Source organism: Quercus lobata, chromosome 12 (assembly GCF_001633185.2).
Source record: "Quercus lobata isolate SW786 chromosome 12, ValleyOak3.0 Primary Assembly, whole genome shotgun sequence".
Taxonomy (NCBI): domain Eukaryota; kingdom Viridiplantae; phylum Streptophyta; class Magnoliopsida; order Fagales; family Fagaceae; genus Quercus; species Quercus lobata.
In genome coordinates this window covers 42,380,600-42,400,596 of record NC_044915.1, presented here as the reverse complement: position 1 = coordinate 42,400,596, position 19,997 = coordinate 42,380,600, and the positions used below count along the sequence as shown (strand labels likewise).

The window sequence follows — 19,997 nt, the reverse complement described above, 5'->3', positions numbered from 1 at the left end:
TCTAATTTATAGGCTAAATAAAAAATAAGGCAAATTACACATTTTCACCTTAAACTATCACTTCGATCACATTTAATCCCTTAAACTATTAAAACACACAATTAACCCCCTTGAGTTATAACATTGTTTCAATATCCCCTACTGTCTATTTCAGTGTTAAGTTCGATAGAAATTAACATTGAAAGAACAATTTGCTACTCTCCAAAATAAACAGTTGAGGGATAAATTGATTTTTCAATGTTAAATTTTGTTAAAGTTAACAACAAAGCAAGCATCAGGGGGTTATGTGTAAGAGCACCCACAGTAGATGTGGGATACGTGCTAAATGCTAAAAATTTAGCACATATCCCACACCAAACACAAAAATCAGCTCCCATCAGACATGGTATATGTGCCAAAATTATACCACTTATGTCCGTACCATTGCAAATTTGCAACGGTACGGACAGATGTGGTATAACTGAATAATGTTTTATATTTGCTTCTCTCTCCTCTCACTTCCTGTCTGAGCTCTTGATTTCTTCTCTCTCTCTTCTCCCATCAGACCCAAGCTTCCCTCAACAGCTCAACAGAGAAGAACAAATGACACTCTGATCGGATCCAAGGAGAAGCAGATCAGCTTCATGGGCGAGGCCACTCCGTCGTCGTCATCACCGTCGGAGGCGCGAACGGCATGGGCGAGGCCACTCCGATCGGATCATCGCCATCGTCATCGCCGTCGGAGGCGCAAGCTAAATGGGCGAGGCCACTCCGATCATCCACATCGCCACTCCGATCGGATCATCGCCATCGTCATCGCCGTCAGACGCGCAAGCGGCATGGGCTAGGCCACTCCGATCATCCATATCGTCATCGCTGTCCACTCCGATCATCCACATTGGTGTTTGAGTTTGGGTTGATCGGTTGGCTGATTTTGGTGTTTGTCTGAGTTTTGTTTGTTTTGTTTTTTTTTTTTTTTTTGGTAACAGTGGCTGATATTGGTGGTCGGAGGTTGATCTGTGGGGTGGTCGGTGGTTGTGGGCTGTGGCAGTTGATCTGCGGTGTGGGTTGTTGTTGCTGTTGCTGTTGTTTTTTTTTTTTTTGGGAGTGAATAATATATTATTTTAATGTGTAGTAAATATTATTTTAATGTATAGAATTGGATTATAAAACATCTGATAAATGAAATGTTGTATAATAATGTGGTAAAATAATAAAGTAGGCATTTGATGTGGTAAAATGACATAATATTTACACTATCTGCTACGGATGCTCTAACGCATTTTTAAAACTGGGGGGATAATTATGTTTTTCAATAGTTAAAAGACTCAAGTGTAATTGGGTTAAAAAATACCATTTATTTTTTAAGCATTTAGCAAAATAGTCCTATGTAAAATTTTCAAAAACAAAATTAAGTGACAAAATATATATAGAACTTCACCATTGGACATTTGCCAAATAGTTTGAAAATAAAAGGACTGCTTGGATAATGTTGAGTTCCATGTAAAAAAAAAAATATATATATATATATATATATATCTTGCTAAATATTTTTTTTAAAAATGTCCGTTTGGCTAAATAGTTTGAAAATAAAAGTAAAATAGCCATTTTTCCCAAAAATATAATACCAGCAAACTCCACGCGGGATGCACCCTACTTAATTTCCGTCAAAAAAGGCGAGTGCCCTTTCGGTATTTTCTTTCAAAAAAGCATTAAACCGTTAATAGCTAAAACAAAAATCTCAGTGAAGCATCACAACGCGTCACGCAATCTCAACGAAAGCACTCTCGTCAGCTTTAGCTTAGCATTGAAGCAAAACAAAAAGAAAAATGGAATCTCCAAAACCACAACCGCAAAATCTAGACGAATACTCAGCCGCCACAACTGTCATCAACTTCGACCACCCCATCCCCTTGCTCCGTGGGCCCATTCGCCGGCCCAGCCCATCATCAGGCCCATATGTACTCGCATTCCGAGACCTCCAAACCTGGTTCTCCGCTCTCAAATCCTCCGAGTCCCAAATTCTCGACCAGTGCATCACCGGAGCTAGAATCGGGTGCGCGCTCACCGCCTCCAACAGATGTAAGCCTCCCTGGTGGCGATCCCTCATTGGTCCGAAACAAACCGACTTGAAAGCGCGAGAGCAGTGCGAGGCGCGCGAAATGGAAGCTTGCTTTGTTACGGCGAAAGAGAAGTGCGTCGCGTTTGCTGCGGAGAAGTGCGCGACGCCGTTTCGGGACGCGTGGATTGCGACGCGCGTGAATCCGAAGGTTGCCATGAGGTTGATTGGTTGGGCCTCGGTGCCGGAGAGGTGTACGTGGATTAATTCGATTGGTCTGGATTTGGGAGATTGTGAATTCGGCGAAACGAATTGTTATAGGGCTAGCGAATTGCTTGGCTCTAACACCGATTTTGGATCCGATCGCTTCAAAGGTATGTTTGGTTAAATTTTATTTGCTTCTATATTTGCTTGGCTTAGTGTTTGTTAGAATTCAAATAGTATGGATTTTGAGAATGTGCATTTGGATGAGCTCTTTGTTGATTTGCTGAAAATTGGTTTAAGTATAGTTGGATCTATTCATGATAGAGTGATTAATTTTAGTCATATAAGCAAATAAGTTCAAAAAGTGAAAAGAAAAACAATAAGATACAGATGATTAGTTTTTATTAGTTTGAAGTTACTTGATATGCTAAATATATCTTTTTCGAATGAGCTAGGGTCCTGCTTGTAATAGTAAGGTGGAAGGTGAGATTGGAAGTTCAAGAGCTAGAGCTGTGGAGCCTACCGATATAAAGAAAGAGTTATTTGATCATGTATCCATCATAAAAGAATGGAACCGACTAAAATAGGTCAAGAGACTTCTAGCTCAACTACCAATCCAATAGAGACGTCCAAGGATTAAATCTCCCATCCTCATTGTGACTGTCGAATTATCAAATTGAAGAATGGACTAAAATAGAATAAGTACTTTATAAACAAATTGAATGGAAAGAAAAGTCACTTAACTTCTTCTTTTTTTAATTGAATTATCAAAATGAAGAATGGACTAAAATAGAATAAGTACATTATAACAAATTGAATGGAAAGAAAAGTCACATATTTCTTTGGGAAAGAAAAGGAATAATTGTTTGTTTGGATAGCAGGATTTAGGCTTGTGAATTTGGATTTGAGGGACCAAATCTAAATTATCTTGTTTGAATAGTTTAAAAGTGTAATGATTTGGATTCGGGCCATATCCACTAAGGATTTCAAAACCCAAAATTTAAATAGTACTAACATTAAGCCCTTTGGAATTTTAGAAATCCTTAGCCATACTTTGATATGATCAAAACACTGTCAAAGCCTTAGATTAACATTCAGTCCCTTGGAATTTCAAAGGTATGTTTGTTTTTGGTTATATTTTTTGTTTTTGCTTCCCATATATTCGTTTACCATCGATAGGTTTTTTAGTGTTTAAAAATGTTGTAGTATAAGAAAGAAGCTGAGCTTGGGCACAGTAATTTGCAAGTTTAGAATTCATGTAGCATGGATTTTGAGAATGTGTAGCAAGCATGTCAGTCTAAAAAGATGAATAAAAGCAAATAATTAAAATTTTAAAAGAAAAAGCTGCTGACAAAAAGATGCAGATGATTTGTTTTATCGGTTTGGAGTTCCTTGATATAGTCTATATATCTTATGAGAATGACAAACAGATACAGATGATTAGGTTAAAGTATAGTTGCTGCCTGTAAAGTATGATATAGATATATATTACAATTATAGAACAATTTTACACTACTTAATTGGGAACATGTGCAAGGCAACCATGGTGACCAAATGGGATCCATCATCCCTAAAATTTGAATCTGAAATATACTGTTTCCCCCCCCACAATTAACTGCTTATTAGTAAACTTCATTAGTCTTTTGTCATGAAAATGCAATCCCAATTAAAAGTATTGGTGCTTCAATTGCAAGCCTAATGCCATTGGCAATTGCCTCTCCCACCAACATTGTCACAATCATGGTTGTCCTCTTTTTGTTGTCCTTACTACCAACATGAGCATGGTTTGGCCACCTTTAACAATCACTATTAAGTGTGAGTGTGTTGTTCTTTACATGGTTATCACTATTACTGCTTGTTGTCATTGAGACCATCAGCACTCTTACCTCCTCTATCATCTTAAACACTGCCAGCTTAAATAGCTTTTTTTTTTTGGAATTGTTAAGTTACACACACATCTAGTGGGACTTGAACCCACGACCTAACCCTCCACCTAGCACCTACAAGGGGAGGAGGTTGCAGTTGAGCTAGAGCTCATTGGCAAATAGCTTGTGGACAACAGTCAGGTGCTGCCTTCACAACTATATCACTACCACTAATGCTTCCAAACTCTTAACCACCACCATCATCAGCACTACTATAGAGCTACCATGACCCAATTTTTATTGATTTCTCTCCCTCTCTCTCTCACCTTTTCCCCTTTAGGCTTTTGTTTGGTTGTTAGAAAGTACAAAAGGAAAAGGAAAGAACTTGAAAATGGCTTTCCTTGATTGCTCTTTTTGGATTATTTAAAGATGATTTATAGTATATTGTGCTTTTCTGTAACTATACATACATATATGATATGCCTTGGTTTGTGTGAAATTATGTATATATTCTTTTAGTTAGAGAGATAATTTTATGTTAGATCATCTATTTATCAAATAAAACTTATGTTGGATCAATGTGGCTTTATGAATGGACGGCATAGATCATTGTCATATTTGCTGAGATCTTTGGCTTTATGAATGGACATCATTGACCATGTTCATGCTTTTGAGCGCTTCACTTTAGGTGGCGACTTTGTTTTTAGTTTTCTTCCTCCTTAGCCCTTAATAATCTTTTTTGGTAGTGAAGGGATCTTGGGGTGGACATTGATGGACTTGTTACATATTCATATTTCTTGTCAAGGATGGATTTGTACATCCAAATCCAATTCTGTGCAAAACATAACATGGGTTGTCTGGTGGGTCTGAAACACTCCCCTTCCCCTCTCTTGGTAAGTACAGTATGAACCCTTTAGCATTAGGCTCTTAGGGCTTGAAATGTTTGGGCAATGATATGAACTCTCTTGAACAAGGTGTTTATTTAAATGTCTGCTGTGGTATTCTGACTGGGAAACTCAGAGAGTATTGGCCCAGTAATTCAGATTTGGTTTTGTTGAAAGCATTACTGGTTTTGTTGGAAAGAGCAGACAGATTTGTGTTGGCCAAGTGGCATTATTAGTGTTGAAAGCATTATTTTCCATTTGATTCCTGTAAATTCTGGTGGCTGGCTTTTTTGCTATATGTGAGACAAAAAGATAAAATTTAGTTTATTTTAAAAAGTAGTTTTGGGGTTTTCAAAAAGAAAAAAGAAAAAAGGCTGAGACATAAAGGACACTAGGAATTAAAATTTAGTTTATTTTCATAAGATAGTTGGAGCAGGTGATATGTTGGGCTTTTTTGTTTATCTGCCCTATAAAACATGTGGATATTAGTAAGGCTTGAACCCACAATCACAATTTAGGTTGTGCACTGGATTCTGTTAGGCTGAACCTCAGTGAGCCCATTTTGACTTCTCTGGCTTTTACTGAACTTAAATATGACCCAATATTTGAGGCCCAAATGGAATTCAACTGTATATGCAATTTGATAGTGAAAGAAAGAAAGAGAGTGGCCTAGGCTTATGTTGTCATTACTTCCAAAAATTTCCTCGTAATTACGTATTCAATTTAAAATGTCTGTGTACTTTTCTTGAAATAGCCATCTTTTGTTCTATTAAATTCTCAGCCTTATCAGTTTTGTGGACTATCATATTATCTTTTGAGAGACAATAAGTCCACATATACAAATGTTTTTCACAGTTGGGGTGAAAAGTTGTTAATGATAGATATTAAAATGGTATTAGTAATAGATTCATGCCAACAAAGCAAGTTGTGAAAATTATTGTTTGTAACTTAACTCTTTTTTTTTTTTTTTTTGGTGGTGGTGATATAGTAGTTGGAAATGAATAAAGCTTGCATAATATTCAATCTAGGAATAAGCAAATAGCTGAAACGTTAGGTGGTTAGAGTTAGGTGAAGACATATTGGATTCCTGTATGGCTGTACCTCCTGAATTGGGTGTTTTTATGATTAATTGTGGCTATCTCTGGGCACTTGAATTATACAGTTATATGATTCAGTATTTGACGAAATAGACAAATACATACTTCATATATTTACTTGTCGGTTTAGTTGATTGAGTCAATGAGCTGGTTGATTCAGCTCAATTTAGTTTGCTTTAATCCAAAACAATTTAAAGCTATGAAGCATGGACACAGACATGACATAACACCATATACAGACATGGACACTACACAACACTAGACATGACAATCCCTGAAAAATTAGGATTACGACAATTTATTAATTAATATGTATCTCTAGATATATTTTATTTATTTTAGACACACTTTATATTTATTTTTAGTTTTTATAATAAACAACTATTAAAATCTTTAAGAAGATATCTAAATCAAAGAAAACTTTATGATGAAAAACATATATTTTTTCTCTCTTGACACATTGAGGCTACGCAAGCAGAATTGCCCCCAACGTGTTCATGGATTTTGGGGTGTCTACTATCCGCTTCGTAGGTTTACTAATCATACTAGATTCTCAATTGAACCAATTGATATGGTTTTAAAACACTGCTTACACTTATGATTGGTTAAGACTTACATAGCTTGTGCTTTACATGTTGCAAGAATCAACATGTAATTGATACCAATTACCAATTGATATTTTTAAGTTCAGATTCTCACCTAGGTTGATCAATGAAGACCCATTTTGAATTTGCCTGTCTGTTTGGATACCGCTTATTGTTAAAAACTGAAAACTTATTATTGAAAACTCTGTAACAAAATAATTTTTAAATGTGTGAATAGTGCCATGAGACTCAGTTTAAAAAAAAAAAAATTTTGAATTCCGTACTTGCGGGTCTCGTGAACAGTGCACGAGACCCAGGGAAAAAACGCCAAATGCAGATGTCCCCTGTTTTCAGTGCAATCCAAACGAAGCTTAACGTGTTTGTCACGTTGTTTAGCGTTTTCAATCCTGTAAGTATAGCTAGTCACAAATATGTACTCCCAAGAATTAACGGGTCAGTCAATATGTTTTGCGGTGTGGGGGCAGATTTGCAGAATAGCTTGCGTCTTCGTCTTTTGGGTTAAGTTTTCATGGTGTGGGGGCAGATTTGCAGAATAGCTTGCGTCTTCGTCTTCGTCTTTTGGGTTAAGTTTTCACGGTGTGGGGGCACATTTGCAGAATAGCTTGCGTTTTCGTCTTTTGGGTTTAGTTTTCACGCTTGTTCAACGTGCTTCATAAAGAAAAATAAACCTAAGATATATGACAATATACAAAATAGATGTGATGGCTCCCAATTCTACACAAGAAGTGTACATAAAGGAAGTGTTGCACAGATTCCACAAGGAAGTGTTGCATAGCTATTCGAGATCGACACATGTGAGTTCTACATGTATGAGTAATGTTACGTATACGAGTGGGTGGATGGATGAGGTAAGTAGGATAGGATAGGATGGATAGAAAATTGGGCGGATGGAAGAGGTAAGTAGGATAGAAAAGTAGTAGGAGAAAAATATTATTAATTTTTATTGTGATTGTTTAATAAGAATGATAGAGATATGAGCGGATCGAAAATAAACATCATGTTCCATTGTTTGTTGGAGGAGTGATTTGAGAAAGAAAAACGTCTTGAATGATAATTACATTTAAACCTTTACATAGAAATAATCTATTATATTTGCTTTGAAAATTTAAATGTTCAATAATGAGCTTTGTTAACATTATATTATTATTTTTAAATAAAAAATAATTAATCATCCATTTTGTTGCCTTACTGAATTTATTTGTATGATACAAATTTTTAAAGATTTGTTTAGCTATGTTATCAATATTTAAAAAAACCCATGTACATCAAACTAACAATTTTACCAAGAGTATTGTAGCTTAATGACACTTTCTAGTCTTTTTAATGGAAATATTTAGGATTTAAATTCTCTCACCCTCAACTATAAATAAAATAAAATAATAAAAAATCTAACCCTACCCAAGGTATTGGACTGAGTTGGGTGGGTTGGTTGGATTAGTAGGTTAAGAGTAATTCTTAGGTTCTTCAAGAGTACAGAGAATTGTGTTTTTTTCTCTCTCATTCATAGTGAGATTTACTAATTAAATTTATGGTGAGATTCACCATGAATGTAAGAGGAGGGGTACAATTTTTTTGTACATTCTTAGGAGATTGGTTGCACGCAAAAACATTGTTTAACCTATCTATATTTTTATCTCAAAAAAAAAAAAAAAAACCTATCTATTTCTCTTGGTTATACAACCATGAAGTTTCTGTGGAGTTTCGAGGAACAATTCATTCCAACAGCAATAAATGAATGATAGGCAAGAAAATGTCACTTGTCAACCTGTCTGATCCTCACCACTAGGCACCACCAACACAATTATCGTTGTCATTACCTTGGTGAGTCAATCAATCATTACTAATTCAAAAAAAAAAATTCTAACATGAATTGCACGCCATATCCTATGTCGACATGACACAATTTTGAATTACCTCCGTTTAAAAAAAAGCTACATTAATTTCCATGGAAGGCCATATCCTATGTCGACATGACACAATTTTGAATTACCTCCGTTTAAAGAAAAGCTACATTAATTTCCATGGAAGGTGCAAGGAAGTTGCAGTGACGGCTGCTCTACTCACGAGCTATCGATCGTTACTATAATGTGGACTTTTAGCTTTAGACGTATTGGACGGGGTCAATGTTCACATGAAATGAAATTACTTGGTATTTTTCTTGGTTACCTAGTGGGCACATTATAATGTTGTTTGTCCAGTCGACAATGAGCTTTTCTAACTTGTGGTTCACGGATTTTGACATTTTGGGCCAGAATGATGCATAAGTTAAAAGGACGCACCCATGTGACTTTGTAAATTACGAAGTAGGTTGGGAAATTCAATTCCTGACAATGTTACAGCCTGGGCAATGAATGAGATGGAAGAAAGGACTGGTTAACGGTCGTAATTAAATACTGAAAAGAAAAAGGGGAAGGAAGAAAGAGACTTTGAGAAGGAACGAGAGGGAAAGTCCAGTGTTTCACATTATTATTCATACTCATAGGATAGCACTAGCAAACTTTACTTTGTATCTGGTTATCCACTTTCACCATGTGGGTCAAAAGGCCAAAAAGTAAAATAAACAACTTTTTCTTTTTGATGGAACCAAAACCATAAAATAAACAACTTTGATAACCAAAAAGAAGTAAATAAACAACTTTTAAAAAGAATCCCTTTAATAAAAACTTCTTGCATATCTTGAGTTTATTGTTGTTGAAACTGAAAACTGAAAACACTGTAGTAAAATAATTTTTAAATTTGTGAAAAGTACCGTGAGACCCATTTTTAATATTTTTAATGCATGAACAGTGTTGTTACAGTACATAAACAGTATTGTTACAGTACATAAACAATAATTTTTGTCTCTGCACAGTAAATTTACTGTTTATACACTGAAAAAAAAAAAAAAAAAAAAGGGACAGAAACGCAAAAATGAAAACGTGAACGTTGGTTTCAGCTGAAACCAAACGCTCACCTTGAATGTGAAATCTTGTGTGTGAAGTAGCTTTAGCTTGTAAGCAATGTGCATTTTTTTTATATGTTTTTCTTATCACTCTTATTATATTTTATTTTCAGTCATTAATTATTACTAAATCTGCTGGAATTAATAAATCAAGTCGTATTATATAATATCATAACTTTCACCTAAAACGCGCATTTAATTTTAAATCTAGTAAAATCGTTTGCATCAACTAGGATGGTCCGGCTCAAATATGAAGGTTCCCTTTTTTTTTTTTTTTAGGATTTTAAATCTTTGGTAGGGGGAATGTCCTCTGCAAAATGTGAAACCTGCTCATAACTTTGGGCCATATGACTGCCCAACCACACAAGCAAATATTGAAATCTATGGATTTTGATTCTCTCTATTTCAATTTAAAGACTATGATTTAAAGTGAGATAAATCTAAAATTTAGATTGTGTTAACTCATTTAAAATTGGGTCTAAACCATCAATTTTGAAAAAAAAAATTATGGAAAATTGAAAAAAATGTCAAAATAGTAAATTATTTTTTCATTTTTTCATAAAAAAATTTCCTAAAATGGTTTACTAATATATATCCTAAGAATACACATTAGTAAATTTCTTTAAATTTTGATTGTGATTAAAATTTTATAGTTAACAGAATTTAATGTCGGTACAATCTAGACCATAGATTTACTTTAAATCATATCCAAAATCCATCATTCAAATATGTGACATGTAGGTCCTCGTTTTTATTTCCTTGCACGAGTTATACTGTAACTGAGGACTTAGTCAAAATCTATCATTCAAAGATGTAATCGAAGTTACCTTCTTCAGTCAAAAAAAAGATGTAATAGAAGTGACATATAGGTCCTTATTTTTATTTACTTACACAAGTTAAATTGTAGAACTGAGGATTTAGTCGGATCATCCATGTTACAGGTTCTTGGAATGAAAAAACAAAAAGGGAAAAAAGCCACCTTAAAAGAAAATTATTTGCCTTTTATTCTCAATGACAAAGAGATTATTCTCAATGACAGAGATTTAAGAGGATATAAATCATAATATAAGTGCATAGTGGGTGAAGCAAAGAAGTGTATTAAGAATATTGTGTGATCATAAAATACTCTAAATGGAAGTGAACCATTGCATTTTGGTCTCCTAAATTTAGTGTAAAAGAAAAAAAATGAATTTCTTAACTTTTTGGTTGAGATATGACAAAATTAAGTATTTTATTTTCCCCTTTTTTAGTGAAAGAAAATTAAGTCACTTTAGTCTTATTATATTATAATATTTCACTTAACTGAAAAGAAAGAGTTAGAACAAGAACCTGGGTTGCGACAAAAAATATGCACACATAAAAGGAGTATATCTAAGGTCTGCCGTTGATGCCAATTAAGGCAGCTAGAGGGACACACGAGAGCAAGTTTATAACTTTTTATGGTTCTGTCCTTCACAGTTAAAAATAAAAAACAAAACAAAAATTAGGTACAATTCCTTTTCTAATTTGTCCGCCTGCCGACCAATAAAATTTTTGCCCATACGTGCACCTAAAAGGCTGCTTTTCAATTTCAAAATCACATCCGTCCCGTGCACCAATAGATCTAATGTTCAAGGTGGATAAAGTGCCAATACTAATAATTGAAATATATATATATATATATATGAATTAACTTGATATATTATTACTAAAAGTATATTTTAAGATGTACTTAGATTAGATAAGCGGGTTTGAGTTAGATTAATTGGTAAAATTTATGATGGTTGAATAAAAAAATATGAGATTTAATCCTGTCTACACAAAAAATTGATTAATATTTTGATATGATGATGAAAAGTTATTATCAGAAGCGGACGTTATAAATTAAAACTATCTTAAAAAAAAAAAAAGATAAGCTTGAGAGTGGCATTCCAAAATTAGATAAAAAGGCGGCAGAGACACGTTCAAACATGTGGAGTGATGGGTGCCTAGAGTTGTTAGATGTATTTTGTTGATCCTTTACTGTCATAGTTGAAAAACCTCTTGTATAGAATCAAAGCGCGTGTACACACACGGTAAAACCAATTACGTTGGGATGGACCAACTTCACTAATATTAAGTGAGCGTTTGGATTTGGTGTTTCCGCCGAATCCCGCGTCTCACGTTTTCCTTTTTCTTTTTTCTTTTTTTTTGCTTTCACGCGTTTAAGGGAGCAAAATTTACTGTTTATGAGACAAATTTTACTGTTTATATACTGTTTCATCATTGTTCACATATTGTTCATCACTGTAGCAGCATTGTTTATAAACAGGTTTCACGGCACTATTCACATATTTAAAAATTATTTGCTACAGTATTTTCAGTTTTCAATTTCAACAACAATAAATTTAATCCAAACAGACCCTAAAATTTGGATTGTGTTAACAGACACATTACATTGGGATGGAACAACTTTACTGACGGTGTCTGTTAACAACTTTTTTAACTCTTTTTTTTTTTTTTTTTGGCAGCTTATTGTCCTTTTTTTTGGTAGTTTTGTGTTATTTTTTTCAAGTTTTATAAATTGTGGAGTTAGCTTTATAAAGGAAAAAAAAATATTAAAATAAACTGTGAAACTACTTTTAAGTCTTTTTTTTTTAAAAAAAAAAAATTAAATAAGACCTACATTAAAGAAACTTTAACAAGTACAGCAAGGTGTTTGTTAACCTTTCCCCCATAAAATTATACTAGTTAGTCGACCGGTGTGAAATTATAGTTGTCAAATATGGCAACTTTGTCGGTAACGGCGTCGGCTGTACAATGAAGGAAGTTTGCATTATGAAAAGGATCCGTACGTGGCCGTGTTGATGCTTTCGGTACCGGACCATTGTCTAAAACTAAAAAAGTCAGCAGAGACAGCTGTGGTTCCCACATTTCGGGATCATGAAATAAATTATGGAAGAAAATAACCTATGATTATGGACCATTTCCTTTCCTTTGCCGCTTCCAACAATAAATACTCTCTTATTATTAATTTATAATAATAAAACCATTATTCATTTTTATTTTTATTTTTTTTGAAACATTCATTTTTATTTTTATTTTAAACATAGATACAATAGAATTTATAATGTATACAACTTTTATTCTATAATATTCTCCCAAAAAAAAAATTTTAAGGCATTAATATGATTTTTATTTTTTTGGTGAAGGCAATTCGAACTCATTTTACTTATCAAAAAAAAAAAAAAAAATGAACTCAAATTTATTATTCAACCACGAGATTTTACTAGTTATTAAGCCATCAATTCTGACCACCAAAAGGAAAAAAAGAGAAAAGTTAAAAAGAAAAGTCTCCACATGATGTCGATAATAGAAAGAAAAAAAATAAAAAAATTTTGACACTTTTTAATGTGATAGATTGTTAGCAATAGATAAAAAAAAAAAAATGATGTCAATAGTAAATTTAAATGAGTACCATAACAAGCTTGTCAACTCAATTGTTGTTAAAAATGTTGTCAAATTTTGTATGTATCATTGCTCTAACGGAAATGATTTAGCATGACTTCAACTTTCAAGACAAGCCTGCAATCTTGTTGCCATGCGACCCAAGTAAATGAAAGTATTTATTTTTTTCACATTGCTAAATAGCCTAAAATGGGCAGACTTCAGTACTTAATTGACTAAATGATATAAGAAAAGACTAGAGAGTGGTGCACAAGGTTCCCTGGAAGCTACCTAGTAACTTCGTGCCTCAGCAGCCATGCCTATAAAACACAATTAGGTTGTGATAAGAATGAAGTTCTTTCCTTACTGTTTCCTGCTCTGGTCTAATTTCATATCCTTTCCCATTTCTGAACTTCCTAACAGCTATTTTTTCGTCTAAAGCTTTATAGCTAAATTGGGTATTTTCAATTGGGTTAAATTCCCCTTTCTCCAGCTATTGAATTACCTTCCAAAAAAAAAAAAAAAACACACTCATTCCTCTACTTTTTTACAAAAAGACAAAAACCATGACAGGAAGCCATGATGTGCACCATGGTTGTGGTACATTGCTTACCATAGCCACTGCCACCATCACCAGAGCCCATAAGCGGTGGCGCATTGCTTATTTAGCAATCTCTTCTATCCGTTTCATGGTCTTCCTTACCAAAGAGATCGGGCCTAAAAGAAACAAGAATAATTCTAGCATCTTGAAGGCTCACTTATACACCACTCTTGATATTGAACCATGCAGCTCCAACCATGTTGAAATTGAACACGTGCCCTGCTCCTTTGTCCCCAAAACTGATCAAACTATTCTCACAGAAATTGTGAAGGAAAAGGACATTATAGCTATTCCATGTTCCTTTGTCCCCAACATTGATCAAACTACTCTCACAGAAATTGTGAAAGAGAGAGACATAATAGCTCTTCGCAGTTTTGGCAGTGTGGAAGGTGTTGCCACTGCTCTCAAGACAAGTCTAGAGAATGGGATTCATGGCCATGATGAAGAAGTCAGCCAGCGGCGTGCAATGTTTGGTGCAAACACATACCACAAGCCGCCTCCAAAAGGGCTCCTATTTCATGTGGTGGATGCTTTCAAAGACGCCATCATCCTTATCCTGTTGGTTTGTGCTGCCCTTTCTCTTGGTTTTGGCATCAAACAACATGGGGTGCAAGAAGGCTGGTATGAAGGGGGAAGTATCTTTGCAGCAGTATTTCTAGTTATCGTAGTCTCTGCCTTCAGTAACTTCAGACAGGAGAGACAGTTCCATAAGTTATCAAAACTAACCAACAACATCAAAGTCGATGTTCTTCGAGACACACGCCGCCAAGAAATCTCCATTTTTAACATTGTTGTTGGAGATGTCGCATTTTTAAGTACAGGTGATCAAGTACCAGCTGACGGATTGTTCATAGATGGCCACTCATTGCTGATAGATGAGTCAAGCATGACAGGAGAGAGTGATCATGTGGAAGTAGATTCTACTGGGAATCCGTTCTTGCTCTCTGGTTCAAAGGTGGCAGATGGGTATGGTCGAATGCTCATTACATCTGTGGGGATGAACACTGCATGGGGTAATATGATGAGCTCAATATCTCATGACACCAATGAAAGGACACCTTTACAAGCAAGGCTTGATAAATTAAGCACTTCTATCGGAAAGGTAGGCCTTACAGTTGCTTTACTAGTCCTTGTAGTCATGTTTATTCGTTATTTTACGGGCAACACAAAAGATAAAAATGGGATGACAGAGTACCTTGGTAGCAAAACAAATTTAGATAATGTATTCAATGGAGTTGTGCGCATTGTTGCTACTGCAGTCACTATCGTGGTGGTGGCAATCCCTGAAGGTCTGCCATTGGCTGTCACACTCACACTTGCTTACTCCATGAAGAGAATGATGGTTGATCAGGCAATGGTTAGGAAACTTTCAGCGTGTGAAACAATGGGATCAGCAACAATTATCTGCACCGATAAAACCGGCACCTTGACATTGAATAAGATGAAAGTGACCAAGTTTTGGCTTGGCGAAGAATCCATTGAAGAAGATTCTTTGATTGTAATTGCACCAAACGTTATTACACTATTCCACCAAGGAGTTGGTTTAAACACAACTGGTACTATCTACAAACCTGAATCTGGATCTGAACCAGAAATTTTTGGTAGTCCAACTGAAAAAGCAATTCTATCTTGGGCTGTTTTGGGATTGGGTATGGACGTGGAAAAGTTAAAGCAAGATTATACAGTTCTCCATGTTGAAACCTTCAACTCCACGAAGAAAAGAAGTGGGGTTGCAATAAAGAATAAGGTTGATAACACCATCCATGTGCACTGGAAAGGTGCTGCAGAGTTAATCCTAGCAATGTGTTCAAGTTTCTATGAAAGTAGTGGGAATACAAAGTCCCTAGATGAAGCTAGAAATAAGTTTGAGAAAATAATCCAGGGCATGGCAGCTAGTAGCCTTCGATGCATTGCTTTCGCTTATAAGCAAATATCAGAAAAAGAAATGGGATGCCATGATGACGAGAGGACGAGCCAAAGACTAAAAGAAAATGGCTTAACCTTGCTAGGGATAGTTGGTCTCAAGGATCCATGCCGACCGGGTGTCAAGGAAGCCGTGGAAGCTTGCAGAGTTGCTGGAGTGGAGATCAAAATGATCACTGGAGACAATGTTTTCACAGCAAAAGCTATAGCTACAGAATGTGGAATACTAAAGCAGAGTCATCAATTAAATGGTGAAGTGGTAGAAGGCGTGGAGTTTCGAAACTACACGGACGAAGAAAGAATGGAGAAAGTTGAGAAGATCTGTGTCATGGCAAGGTCATCCCCATTTGACAAGCTTCTAATGGTACAATGCTTGAAACAAAAAGGCCATGTGGTTGCGGTCACTGGAGATGGCACAAATGATGCGCCTGCTTTAAAAGAAGCTGACATAGGACTCTCCATGGGCATTCAAGGAACTGAAGTAGCTAAGGAGAGCTCAGATATTGTAATCTTGGATGATAACTTCACCTCAGTGGCCACGGTTTTAAGATGGGGACGATGTGTTTATAATAATATCCAGAAATTTATCCAATTTCAATTAACTGTGAATGTTGCAGCTCTTGTAATCAACTTTATTGCAGCAGTTTCTGCTGGAGAGGTTCCCCTAACAACAGTCCAGTTGTTATGGGTAAATCTCATCATGGATACACTGGGAGCTCTGGCCCTTGCTACAGAGCGTCCTACTGATGAACTAATGCACAAGTCGCCCGTGGGTCGGACAGAGCCTTTAATAACAAATATTATGTGGAGGAATCTCTTAGCTCAAGCCTTATTCCAGATATCAGTCCTCTTGACTTTACAGTTCAAGGGTGAGTCTATCTTCAATACTACAAAAGAGGTAAACAATACAATTATTTTCAACACTTTTGTTCTCTGCCAAGTTTTTAATGAGTTCAATTCAAGAAGCATGGAGAAGAAGAATGTTTTCAAAGGAATTCACAAGAACCAACTTTTTCTCGGAATTGTGGGGATAACAATTATTCTTCAAATTGTGATGGTAGAATTTCTAAAGAAGTTTGCAAATACAGAGAAATTGAATGGGTTACAGTGGGGCGTTTGCATTGCGATTGCAGCTGTATCATGGCCAATTGGTTGGATTGTAAAGTTTATACCTGTCTCAGATAAACCATTCCTTAATTACTTCAAAAGACCAAAAGTGGTATTTATGAGGACTATGGGGTTGATCTATCAAATGCAAGCATCTTCCTCTAGGTTTAGAATTGGTTGTAGGAGAACGTTAAGGCCTTGAGTAAAACATGGGAAAAGTTGCTCCTTTAAGTGGCTCTACTGAAAATTGTTATTTTATAAATCTTACTCATCAAGCCCAAGCTCGCTTTGCAGTAAGTTCATGACAGCTCCTCATTTCACTCACATTGCAGTAGCTCTGCACTCACATCACAACAATACTTCGCATTCATCACTCACATCGAAACAGTCCTTTGCATTCTTCACGACATTAAGGGCCCCATGTCCTATAGTGTTAGAAATTGTCTCCAATTTCCATTTGGATTTGGTTTCATTATTGGGTTTCCTTGGTGTGGAAGGAAAGGTTTTTCCTTGGTGTGGAAGACAAAAGTATTCCATATTGAAGAAACAGTCAGCATTCTTTATCCATCAATAAATAAAATTGGAGCCTTATAATTGAGAATTGTTGTAAAGGGTTTGGTGGTTTTTGCCCAAAGGTCCTCCCAAAGGGAGAGAGGAGAAGACGCCTAAAAGAACATGGAGTGAGTTTCTTTGGAGAGTAGTTTGAGTGTTTGTCTATTTTTGTTTGAGATTTACTGGGTGTATTGGGGCTTCAAAATTGTGAGTTTGTGACATTTGTGAGTGTTTTTTATGTAAGTATATGAGGTTTGATTGAGAGAGGTTGCACTCCATATTGTTGATAATGGATTTTGGTTGGCATTGCCCATGTATGTAGGCTTAGAGTTGGCTGAACTACGTTAAATATTGTTGTCTTATGTGAATGTTTTATTTTCTTGTTCATATGAAGCACTTCTGCTAGCCCCAAATTACAACACAGTTTATACTTCTCTTCACAATCATGTCTTCTACTTTGTTCTTATCCTAATGCTGACTGGGTATATGGCCTTACTTATTATTGTTTAACCTTAGCCTTCTAATGTGAGCATGTGCTCAGTCAATTATTCGTGTGTGTTAAAATAATTAAGCATGTACGTAATTAGAAGGTTGTTAGTTAGTTAGTGCCAAATGGCCAGTTAGTTAGAGAGGTTGTTAGGCCAATCTTGGCCTTTGTACTCGTCTAGGCCTTAGTATAAAAGGCTTCCATTCATTGTAATTAGGCATCATGAAATGTTAAGCACATTTTAGTCTCTTGAATCTCTCTTTTCTCTCTCTTTCTCAAGTAGGCCTGGCTACCTCGAATTAGCCACCCAAATATCCCATTTCCCTTATTTAGGTTCATAACATATTGTGCCCTGCATGATACTCGTTATGAGCTTCTTTGGTTGCAATGGTTGTTGGACCGTGACAACCGAAGTGCTATTTCGATAGTCCATAATGATATCTATCATAACCAAACTAAACATATTGAGAATTGCCAATGGGTGTGGCTTGAATTACCATCAAGTCAGTCAAATTACAATTAAATTCAAGTTGCAAAAGTAGTCCATATCATATTCAACCTCTCATTGTTCTAAGAAGTGTGAGTGAAAGTCATGACATAAATCAATCCACTTGTCATGTTTGTTTTGTGTGAAAGAGTGCTGTATCATGGCACAAAATAGTGTTTCTCTAGTATTTGTTATGTGTAAGAAAGATCTTTGAGTGTATCTAAGCTTCAAGTTTATTGAGAGAGTCTTTGTACCACTATTATAGCTCCCTAATATCTTAGCGGAATTTTCTCCTTGTCACCCCCTTGTGGATGTAGGCAATATGCCGAACCACATAAATTCTTGTACTTTTTGTGTGTATGCTTGTTGATTTATCTATGTCTTTATTGTCATTGGTTTGAATCTGGAGTTTTGTTGTACAACAATAATGACCTATCATTTTGTCTATCATTATATCCTTTGGACACTCTACAGATTCACTCAATTGCTTCTCTTGATCAGCTCACCAACATTTTACTAAATCACTTCCACTAGCCTGCTTTCACAATTATATATCCAAACTCGGTATCTCTTAACCCATCTTAAGTTCAAGTCGATTGTTGAAATATATCAAGTAGGCCCATACTATTGAGTACCACACTGCCTTGTACTTTTATACTGTAGGTCTATAGGTGTAACTTATACTATCCTAGCAAGGTTAGTGGGCATATATATATATATAATGGCTCTCATGCACTTCACATTTAATTTTAATTATATTACTCAGTTTTTTCATTACCAAGATAAATTTAAAAAAAATTAAAGAAACTGTGATACCATCGCTTCTGAGCCACATGAAGAAAGCTACTAGCCCACATATATGCTTAATGTCCTAATCTTTTTACACAACTGGCCCATGCCCTAGGTTGACAACCAGCATAAATCTTGGTGACAGAATATATGTTTGAATAACTTACCACTTGAAAAGGCTCTAGGATGATAGATAAATTAACACGTCATGTTTAATGAACCACTGATAAAGATGAAATTGACAATTAAAGGATTTGTGTAGCTGACCAAATGGTATAACGCCGTTAAGTGGCGTATTATTCTCTTGGTTAATCATTATGTAGGATCCATCACTGGGCTCATAAGCAAGCATAGTTTATGCTCCTTAGCATTGTTCTGGTTTTAGATGTTCAGCTCTCATATGGGGAAAAACTTGGAAAGAAGAAATGGAATTTCTTGTCAAAACAATTCAGTTTTCAGACTCAAATCCAGTGTTGGATTCAGTTTCATAAGGTTGCTATGCACGTGTAGTTACAATTTCTTTTTCAAAAATGGATCTTATCAACAATATGAATCCTGCCCATGAACTGTAATTTTTCAATTTTGCCATATATCAATATAAAGTTGTGATTTACAACTATGTTTTATGTTGGCTTTATTCCATGACAAAAAGTGTTGTAATTGCTTTAATTTTGTTCCTTGTATTTTGTGGGATTTTGTTGTATTGGGTTTAGTATTAAGTTGGTGAAGAATCGAGCATGAATTAAAAGTAGATTTTGTGAGAAGCTCGCGAGAAGCTAACTCGCGAAAGAGCCACGTGAGAAGCACATGCTAGAAGTTGAAGAGTCATGACAGGCTGTCGTTTTCACGAGTGTTTCACGGGTAAGGCCTTCCCGCGAGATACCTGCGAAACTCTCTACCTGAAGGATTTTTAAGTATAACTTTCTTACCCTTTACCCATACTATATATACCCTCATTACCCACAAAAGTATAAGGAGGCCATTCAGAGAGAAAAACCCTAAATAAGTTTTC

At 35.5% G+C, this 19,997-nt stretch overlaps 2 protein-coding genes across 5 annotated transcripts; both read left to right on the top strand.

Annotated features, from left to right (window-relative positions):
* The first annotated feature begins 1,659 nt into the window (after positions 1 to 1,659).
* Positions 1,660 to 9,376, top strand: LOC115971822. 4 transcript variants are annotated; one of them, XM_031091882.1, is made up of 2 exons: positions 1,660 to 2,412; positions 4,859 to 5,251. In XM_031091882.1, the coding sequence occupies exons 1-2, from the start codon at positions 1,809 to 1,811 to the stop codon at positions 4,975 to 4,977; spliced, it is 723 nt and encodes a 240-aa protein (XP_030947742.1). In that variant the 5' UTR covers positions 1,660 to 1,808; the 3' UTR covers positions 4,978 to 5,251. The 4 variants fall into 4 exon arrangements, with proteins under 4 accessions (XP_030947742.1, XP_030947743.1, XP_030947746.1 ...); XM_031091883.1 differs by having other exon boundaries at positions 1,664 to 2,412; positions 4,854 to 4,974; XM_031091886.1 differs by lacking the exon at positions 4,859 to 5,251 and adding an exon at positions 8,946 to 9,376 and having other exon boundaries at positions 1,665 to 2,412.
* A 3,691-nt stretch (positions 9,377 to 13,067) lies between these two features.
* LOC115971334 (calcium-transporting ATPase 12, plasma membrane-type) lies at positions 13,068 to 19,611 on the top strand. Its single transcript, XM_031091195.1, has one exon. It carries the CDS (start codon positions 13,606 to 13,608, stop codon positions 16,870 to 16,872), a length of 3,267 nt encoding a protein of 1,088 aa, XP_030947055.1. The 5' UTR covers positions 13,068 to 13,605; the 3' UTR covers positions 16,873 to 19,611.
* Positions 19,612 to 19,997: the final 386 nt, after the last annotated feature.